The sequence below is a fragment of the Macadamia integrifolia genome, chromosome 4 (genome assembly GCF_013358625.1).
Source record: "Macadamia integrifolia cultivar HAES 741 chromosome 4, SCU_Mint_v3, whole genome shotgun sequence".
NCBI lineage: Eukaryota > Viridiplantae > Streptophyta > Magnoliopsida > Proteales > Proteaceae > Macadamia > Macadamia integrifolia.
The window spans coordinates 22,564,834-22,575,137 of record NC_056560.1 but is presented as its reverse complement, the minus strand read 5'-3'; the positions used below and the strand labels follow the sequence as shown (position 1 = coordinate 22,575,137).

The 10,304-nt window shown below is 39.6% G+C and overlaps 1 protein-coding gene across 3 annotated transcripts in view; it reads right to left on the bottom strand.

Moving 5' to 3' along the window:
* The window catches only part of LOC122075196 (protein SIEL), a 21,158-nt gene extending 11,416 nt beyond the window's left edge, over positions 1 to 9,742 (bottom strand). The window contains exons 1-4 of one of the 3 annotated variants that reach the window (XM_042640140.1): positions 9,651 to 9,742; positions 8,610 to 9,342; positions 7,671 to 7,751; positions 2,508 to 2,741 (exon numbers count right to left, since the gene is read on the bottom strand). In XM_042640140.1, coding sequence (XP_042496074.1) covers positions 2,508 to 2,741; positions 7,671 to 7,751; positions 8,610 to 9,299 — 1,005 coding nt within the window. In that variant the 5' untranslated portion in view covers positions 9,300 to 9,342; positions 9,651 to 9,742. Of the gene's footprint in view, positions 1 to 2,507; positions 2,742 to 7,670; positions 7,752 to 8,609; positions 9,343 to 9,477; positions 9,497 to 9,523 lie in introns of those variants that run through there. The other 2 variants (XM_042640139.1, XM_042640141.1) reach the window with 2 other exon arrangements.
* Between the last annotated feature and the right edge of the window lie 562 nt (positions 9,743 to 10,304).

The window sequence follows — 10,304 nt, the reverse complement described above, 5'->3', positions numbered from 1 at the left end:
AAACAATCATTACAGTATAGAACCTAAATTGTTTTTTTTTTTTTTTTTTTTTTTTTACTTTTTTTTTTTTAATTATATTTTGAGAAAATTACATGATTATCCACTTTTGAGTTTCCCTTTACAAAATTACCCACAAAAAGTTTTGATTAACAAAAATACCCAAAATTATGTTTGAGTTTACAAAACTACCAACCCAAAGTTTCAGTTAACAAAAATACCCAAAATCAGGTTTGGGTTTACAAAACTACCCAAAATAGTGATTCTTCATCTTCCACATATAATGTGTATTTTTTTATTACTAAAACTTTGAGTGAGTAGTTTTGTAAACCCAAACTCAATTTTGGATTCTTTTATCAACTTAAACTTTAAGTGAATAATTTTGTAAAGAAAAACTTAATTTTGAGTATTTTTGTTAATTGAAACTTTTGATGGGTAATTTTATAAAAAGAAACCAAAAGTGGGGAACCATGTAATTTACCCTTTTTGTTTATACCATAGATAGCCTAAAATGACAACGAGCTACTCGTTTCGTGTCAGAGAGTTTTTGGTTGGAGAGTCTAGAGTCTGGACTCTGGAGTCTTCTCCCGTCTCAGGCTCTTCCCGCCCCCTCCCCTTTCTTTCATTAATTCATCCTTATGGCTACCCTCACAGACTTTTGTCCTTTCACAAGCCGCCATACAGTCCTTAATTCATCCTCAACGGTAACGTCTCTCGACTGTCGTACCTTTTTCTCAAGCTTTCATTTATCTCCTCTCACGCAGAAGTTCTTCAAAAATCATACAATCGACTACAGACGTTCAATATTTCGATGCTTGGTAGCAAAGGAATCCACCATTTATCCTCGGAAGGCTGATGGTGACAAATCCAATGGTTATTCTGTGGACTGTGTCGTTCATGGTTTTAAGTATCTCCGATACCGATACGATACCCTCCGATACGTATCTTAAATTTAGCCGACCGATACGATACACATCGATACGATACATGAAATTTTTAAAATCCTTTCGTATCGATATATATCCTACAATACATACTGATATGCATCAATACACCACCAATACACATCGATACGATACGATATGCCTCGATACGACTATGAAAATTATAAAATTGAGGTAAAATGTACGTTTCGGTATGTATTGGTACATATCGGTGAGTATCGGTATGTATTGGCACGTATCGGTGAGTATCGATATATATATATATATATATCGGTACGTATCGGTGAGTATCAATATATATCGGTGAGTATCGGTATGTATCGATCGGTACGTATTGGTCATATAATGGCCAAGATGGGTAATTTTTCAGAAAAACACGATTTTTTGAAGGGTTTTTGTTTCAAAGTTGCTGTCAGCCATATTTCTCTCTAACTAAAGTGGAAATCAAAGTTGGGAATAAGGATTTTACATTTATGGGACAATTACAAACTTTGAATTCTTAGTACGATACCCTTAATTTAGTGTTTATGCATAATACATGTTATCAATAGCTTTTTTTAACAAACTCTTTATGCAAAAGTGTTTAAAAAAATGTTTCCTATCCATTTATGTGTATATCTTTAGCGTATCTCCGATACGATACGATACTCTCCGATACGTATCTTAATTTTAGCCGACCGATACGGTGATCGATACCGATACTTTAATCCTTGGATCCAACTTAACACAAAAGAAACCGACTCCGAAGAAGAAAACAAAAGAACCCAGTCATATGGATTATCACCACCCTACACACCCACCAGTGACATGTCATAAATAGGTGCACAACATCCCTAGCCTCCCACATCAATACATTGGATCAAAATAACTCATACAACAGTTCACTAGACCATCTGTCTACAAACAGGTAGACTGAACTAAGAAGAGCATGATCATTTACTGGTTTTGATTTTGATTCTAGTTAAAAGCTTCATTTAAATAAATTTACAGGGAGAATAAAAAAAAAAAAAAAAAAAAACGGCGTACCCGGTGCACGAGGCTCCCGCATGTGCAAGGTCCAGGGGGAGAGAACTATGTAGACTTATCCCAAGAATGTCGAGAGACTGTTTCGACCGCTTGACTACCAGGTCGCGACATTCGTATCTAACCGTTGGACCAAGCGTGCCCCTTACAGGGAGATTTTAAAAAAAATAAATGATAATATTAATAATAATAAACACTAAGTTTAATATTGATAGTCCCATCTGATGATTTTTCCATTAGTACAGTAAAACAAAAAATAAAATGGAGGGAGTGATAAATTGAGGTCATTATTTGATTTGAAAACTCAATGGGAATATGACCAGATCTTGCAATATCTTTTTATAGAAATTGCAACCTATAAAAGTCTGTTCCCCTCACCTAGCACGTCCACCACAAGCACATCAAATACAAACTTTTCTAACAGTCGTCTGTAAGACAAACAGAGACCAGACATCCCTATCCCAAATACAATAGGAATTAAGTATAATTAGGATGGGGGTAAAATGAATACAGCCTACCAAAGTTACGAATTCATTTTGTTACCTTGTGGAATTCATCCTCAAGCCCATGTACAAATGCACCAGCAGCACCTGATACTGGTAGTTCATATTCTTTTGTGCTACACCGACCAACAATTTTCTTTTCTTTTGTCACTCGAAGGACTTTTTTAGATAGAGACTGTAGCAGTAAATCCTCAGATACAAGCTTCATTTTCCCAAGAGCAACAAAAGCTTCATTTCTGACCTCCATACTCATATCTCTTACCATTGAGCAAAGCTGCAAGCAAATATGACACAGCACATAATAATGCAATATATATAACACACTTAGGTCAATATAAATGTAATCTTGCAATTTATCGCTTTACCAGTTGGTTTAACATATGCAAGGCCCACCTTGACCACATACTAGATTTCACTGACAATATGCACAACACGTCTGGTGTTTAGAAGAAGAGAAAAAGAATATTCTAGTCTTGCAAATTGTGTAACCCGGAAATTTTTTTCTTTGACAAGTAACAATTTTATTAGGGAAAAAGAAAGCTAGCCGCTTGCGTGCATCCACACCTAGACACAGGCAGGCGCAAAAAGCCTCTGCTGTCCCCCGCCGCATCCGCTGAAGATGCCTCTATGCAGCCTACCATTGGTCTGCACACTGGTGCAATGGCTGCACAAGCGGGTAGCGTTCTCTTGCCCATTTTATTAACAGAAGAATGATAAAAAGCATTGTTGTCAAGGCGTCTACGCAACCCAAGGCGTTGGAGGGGGCCTGGACACAAGGCGCCCACTTAGTGACCATGGTGTTCCACGGCGCCTGGATGCTTATGCATCACCTAGGCAACGACACCTTGACAACTATGATAAAAGCACAATGAAGTGGAACAAACTCTCATGTCTTTGGCATGTCTAGGATTACAAAAAAAAAAAGGGAAGAAGAATGGTGGAGAGCCAGCCTTTCAAAGCACAAAGGGAATTCAAAGTATTGAAGCAACAGAGGCATAAATTCCTTAGCACATGAAATTCTCTACAACAAAACATTGTGAAACAATCATAGAAATAAATGATGCAGCAGATGGTGCATGCCCTTTTGTGGAAGCATTTAGGAACATTCTATACATTTACCATCAAATATAGTTCAGGAGTCGCACACCATGAGCTCTTCACTTGGGGCAAAGAAATGACCGTAAGGCCTTTTTTTAGCAGGCTTTTAATGGGGTGGGTATAAAGGGGTGGGATTTCCTAAGATTTATCCCATGGTTGATGTAAAATAGCACCATTTGGATGTCCAAGGCGGGATTTCCCATTAAAGTAAATCCCTGTCGAAAGATGTCGGGAGTGTGTCTTCTCCGCATGGTTCAAGAAGTCGGTAAAATCGACCGTATCCCCAAGGGCCGAAACGATGTCCTGTGGCTTTTAAAAGTCACAGGTTTCGACCACGTTTCGACGAAATTTCCCATGTTTCGATCGAAAAACGGGAAATGTCGACCAAACCAACTGGTTCGACTTGAACCAGGTCCTATATAAGTTAGTTTGAAAAGAAACTTAAGCCTTCTTTAGCAGAATTCGACCCTCTCTTCTTAGTTTTTTCTCCTAGAAGTGGGAAACTTGAGGAAACAGTGGAGATTTCCATTTTTTCCTAACAAAGTTGAATCTAAGGGTGGTTCTTGCTTCATCTACATAAAAAAGACACCTTGAACCAAAAAGGTAAGTCCCAACTATAGAAACACAACCCTAAAACGATGCAAAAGATAATAGAAAAACAAGAACAAGCAAATGCACACAGATTTACGAGGTTCAGCAAGATTGCCTAGATCCCCGGTGAGATGAGTTCCTGCTTCACTATCAATGGAGAATAGGGTTACAGCGTTCGTCCCTCACACCTCTCAGTATTGCTTGCATTACAGAGAAAGAAACCCTCGCTACAAATATATAGCGAAAAACCATAATCTGAAAAATAGACAATTGCCCTCACATAAAAAATTCGAGCGGGGGGGTTGCGCCCTCTTACACCCCCTGCTATGTAGGGGGGCCTCCTGCCCCCTTGCAACCCCCACGGCCCGCTAACCGACTAGTGGGATCGCCGTCCTGCCTGCCGAGCGCTTGACCAATGCTCTCTGGGTTAAACTGTGACGGAATACAAGACATCGTACACCAATACCAACTTCCCCAAAAATCACTTTTTTTATAAAGTATAATTATAAAGGGTAGAATTATGTAAATTTTTTATGTTACTTAGGAGGACCCGATCTACGCATTCACAGTGGCCGAATTTTTTTTTGCATGTTAATGCTTTTTTTCTGTTTTTGAAAATGCATTTACCTATAACATATTTCAGTCAACAAGTCAGCATAACGATTATCGAACCTTTGGTTCACCACACAAGTAAGGCTTTGTGTTTTTTTTATGAAACTAATGATGTGAATGTGTTAGAAATATTTAAAATAGGATGTACACAAAAAATAGACAAAAAACATTGTTTCGGGGTTGAAACCTAAGTTTCCACCATACCGGGAAAAATTCCCCGGTATCCTTGAAATTTCCCAGGTTTCGACCGAAATTTCGGTCTCTCCAGGGGTTGAAACCCAATACCGTGAACCTTGCTTCTCGGCCCCACCCCTCTTCAAAGTCCCACCGGTTTGGTAAGGACTCTTGAGGGAAAGGCACAGGAAAGTGCCAACAGTCTGATTCTCTTCTTCTTTTAGAGGCTACACAACGTTGAATCAAGCTCATCGTGTTCAACAATCGATAGGGAAGGAGATGATGAGAAGACAAAGGGTCAAAGCCTCCAACAGAGAGAACTGACACTTGTCAATTGTCATGGCAGCTGCTTCTGCATTTCTCCTGAACCTGAAGTGAGAATACTCACAATGAGATGTGCCTACACTGCGAAGATCACTTCTTATCAATTCACTCTATGGTTTTGTGCAAAGAATCTTATAGCATGATCGCATCCATGTTTTGTTCTTCAATTCTCCCAGATTTGTCTCGTCCTTGTGGCAGATTCATTAAGAAGATCATTCTTGATTCCCACGTGCTTAGGCTCTTGTGGCGTCCATGTTCATTGTCTTTTAAATCTCTACAACTTCAAAACTGTTCATTCATCCTCACCCAACACAGTTTTTGCTAAAGCCCTTATTTGGGTCTTTGGGAATCTCTCCTCCAACCCTCCTGACTATCCGGCCATCTGTCCACAGCCCACATGGAAGTGCTTCCAATGTGTTCAAATCACATGAGGCCAGTAAAACCCAGCATTTCTCAGGTGGAGAAATTCAGTTTGAGATTCAGGCGAGAAACCCATGAAAATGAAGAAATCTTGATCTTCAGGTCAGGAAACCCTAGGCTTGAACTTTCTGAGGCACATTGGGGTTTGATTTTCTTTATGGGAAACCTGCTATGTTTGTAGGGAAGGCAAATTAGTGTTTTTCACAACCCTTACTCAAAAAGTAGGAGCAAATCAGTGAGGTTAAATAGGCGGCACTTGGCTGTCCACCTTGAAAGAACTTTGATTCATCTTGGCCCTCATTTGAGATCACTCATCTTTCTCTAGTTTGTTTCTGAAACTTGATATTTAGAGCAATGGCAGTGAAACTTTCGAAGACCGAAAAGAAGACTGCATATGACCAGAAGCTATGCAAGCTTCTTAACCAATACAATCATACCTGTTCTGTTTCTTCTTTGGAGATTCGGGTCTGGGTCTTTCTTGACAGGAGACCAGCTCTATTCCCTCCACTCCACTCACTTTCTCTCATCTCCCTTATCTCACCCCCTGCCCACCGCTTTGCCCTGCCGTCTGTCTCCTAACTCACCCTCTGTTTCAAATTCCACACTCTCTCCCCTAATCGAATGCATATCAGCACTGGTTGGTCTCTCACCATCCCACCCAACCAAATGAGGTGGGTGGAATGCTACAGTAACTCCCCCATCCCCTTTACCATTCCAGTTGTTCAACCCACCAACATGTGAGACCCATGCATCAGACTATCCCACCCCATACTTCCCTCTAAACAAGTAGGGCCTAATAGAGTGAAATAACAGAACAGGTTTCTCTCAATGGTTCTTCATTGCTTTTTTTTCCCGCTTCCTTTCCCTTCACCCCCACCCCCTCTGATATTCAAAGCCCATGAAGTAACATCGACGTGTTTCCATAAACCATTACAATAAAAAAGAGACTTTACATGAAATGGTAAAGCACTCAATTTACCAAGTTTCAGAACATGGTCCATGGTTTTCAAGAAAAGATTACAAATAGAAATACTTAAGAATTTTCTTTAGGATTTAACAAGCAAGATGCATTCAGGATTCAAGAATCAAGGGATCATAAGGAATAGTTGAGGACGCATGATTCTACTGAAGGTGGATGCAATTGATCAGCAACTAAAGAGGGAAGATCTCAGAAACAGTAGCAGAGTCAATACTATGCAATTACATATTATTACATACTGATACTATGGGATCAAGAATCAATTAAGAGCACCAAAACATGTTGTCATTCTCAACTATGGGTGCTTTGTCAGATTAAAACAATAAGGACTTTGAGAAGATATCTCTGACACACTGTATCCATATCTAACTCTACATCAGATCACGTGATCCCATCTCAGCTAACAGATATAAGGCACTGCCTTCCTTCTCATACAAAGTCGAACCAACCGTTTCGAAATATATTAATGCAGCACTTTTTTTAAGTGTCAAGGAAGAGATTACTCAGCATGAATGAGGGAATAGCCCAGGTAATATAGCAACCGCCTTTTTCGACATAATTCAGCTCTGCATCTAGGCAAAGTTCTTCTAACAAAGCGAACAACAATTGTATGACCAAAGCACCCAGCCAGAACTAGGGGCGAAAGCAGCCAAGCAGAGAGAAGGAGCGGATGGATTAGTTCTGTCCCCTCTTTGGAACTGAAATCGATTCATGATGGCATCTCAGTGTGTGCTCTTATGTGTGGGCATAACCCAAAGAATTCTAATAATACTTGAAGAGTTGCTTGCATTAAAAACACTACTGGTTTCTACCTCCAATAAAAGCAAGAGACTCAGCTATGCAAGTAGTCACTTGTTCAAAATTTAAAAGTTGAAACTCACAATTCAAATAGACAAATAAGTTACTGCAAGGACACTATTGTCAAATGCAAACAGACAACAACAAAGAGGCATCAAAAGCAACTCTTGAAGTGTTTCGTATGGTTGAGTTATCTATATGAAATACCTGAATAAATACGATATCAAACCAATCTGTGCTATCCTCATCACTGCCAGGTGCAACTAAAATTTCCCCCAATTTACTGACCTGGAATCACAATGAAGAAATGTAAGAAACTTTTAGGCTAGAAATAGACAAGAGTTGTAGTCAAAGACATCCAGGCAACAAGGAACGTGAAGGATGTGTGCTCCAAAATTTATGAATCCCACCCTGAAGATCAGCTCAACATAACCAGGAAAAAGGGACCAACTTGAACACCATTACATCCTAATGCATTATGAGATGCATTTTGTGCCTTCCTACACCAGACCAAACCATGATATTTCACCTGTATTCTGTAATAATGGAAAGCAAGGCTACTGGTTCCGACATACTTGCAAATCAGCAATGTTACCATTATCCTGATCATGGATGGCACTCATAGCCTAATAAACAGAATATACTATAACTGAAGGAAGATTGAATTTCCACCTTACCATGTATCATTTATGAATGATCACAAATGTACTTTGACAGCTAGGGCTCAGGAAGAAAGTTGCAAAGTTGTCAATTGTTTCATATGTTGTCTGCTATGTGTTGCTTTTGGATTCAGGGAAATATGAAAATTTTCATCATTCAATCATACTAGTGGAACTCTTTATTAGATCCTTCACAATCCTTTGAATTTCATTGATGAGTTGACTATGAAGTCTTAACAGTACACAACAGAGAACAGAAAGCGACATGGTCATTATAATTCAAGACTTTGAGCAAATCAGCAAGTTGCCATAAAAATTTGACACAACCACAAAAATTTGAAACTTTAATCCAACCTGTTAATTGGCATAATATCAACAGAAAATAGGAAAACCATGTAAAATATCTCGTAAGGGGTGGAGGAAAAGAATAAGCTTACAAAAGCAATTAAGGAAAGGAAAAGGAAAAGAATTCAAACTTCTCTCTCACCACACGAACGGCAGCCGACCTAACGCATTCATATTCATCAAGAAAAAGCTCAACTGCACCGTCATAGCATTCAGCGATCAAGCCATGCCCCTCAACATCTGTGTACTTGCTTAGACTGGCTAATACACACAAAGCAGCTCTCCTCACAGATGGATACGGGTCCTTCATTAAGCCACCCAACAAAGTAACCAAGAAACGTGGATGAATGTGAAACCTGTCAACATTGACGAGAAACCACAACCTAACAGAAACAGAAGGACTGAAACAGAACGAGAGAGCGAAGTCCTCCCCAAGCTCCAATATGGTGGATAACAAGCTTTCATCTGATTCTGCAATTGTAAAAATCACAGAAAGGGCACGGGCAGTAAGTTTCGAAGCATTTTTTCCCACCACTGTGTAAGGACGGATGATCTTGGTTATAGAAAATGAGAGATGCTGGTGATGGAGGGCAATATCTGAGAGGAGCTTAGATATGTAAAGGAGCGGGAAGTGGTCACATTTGGGTTGCAGAGATTGAACTAAGGTTTCAAGAATATGAGAAATTGTTTCTTCTGATGTTGAGGGGTTAACGATGAGAGCCCTTGCAGAAGCTAGGGCTTGAAGATCGATGTCTCGCCTGTTTGTAGACTCGACAGTAGTGAGAGAGAGTTGTTGTTCACATCTGCGCCAGACTTGTCCATCTATCCCCATGGATGCATTATATAGCTAGCAGGCTGGGAAGATTAACAATAACCTGAGATAACCAAAATGGGGTGGGGGAAACAAAAAATTAGAAGCCATAATAAACAGAGAACAAATCATTATAAGGAGGGGAAAATTCCATGTAAAAGCACCCCATTCACAGAGATAAATCAAAGAGTTAACCCACGGCATTCACAGAGAACAATTTAAATACAGAGAAGAATCGCCGTTACTTGAAAGGGCGATCGCGTCCTCGCCTGAGAGGTGGTAGGCCTGAGAAGAAGGTCGCACCCCAGATCCGCTCGACTGAAAGGGAGTAGGAGTAAGAGAAATATAGCGGAGAAGTGATAAATAACCCACCTGAATAGCTCGGATATTGCCGGAGATTCAACCCTAGCAGCGGTTGCCTCGCTCACATCCAAGTTCCAACGACTAGTTGTGAGAAAAGGAAATGGAGTTTTGTTTTGTTAGGTTTTGGTTTATCTTTATTAGTTAAATGGCCGAAATACCCTAGCTTAGCGCCATTCCACCACGTGCTACTTAAAACAACTTCTGCAACGGGTGACAGTGACACATTATCAAGATTCTTAGTCGAGTCCGGAATCCGAATCAGGTACCCGTAAGAAAATGATTATCGAACGGTGTTTAATTTACATGTGGACTCAATTCAAAATAAAATTCAATTAAAACATAAGAGAGATTAGTGGAGTACAGGTGTGGATCAAACACTGTACGATAATCATTCTCGTACAAAGACTTGATCCGCACACTCTTCTTAGGTTGTGTTTGGCTTATCTGAGATAAGAAATAAGATTTTACAGAATTTTTATGATTTTCTTAAGAGATGAGCTTGATTTAACGGTAAAGTATAAATGTTGCGATTTGGTGGTCAAGCAGTCAAAACAATCTATTGACATTCTCGGGAAAAGACTACATGGTTATTGCCTTCCTTAGACCCCGCACACATGGGAGCCTTGTACACCAAATACACCCTTTATGATTTTCTTGCCCTTC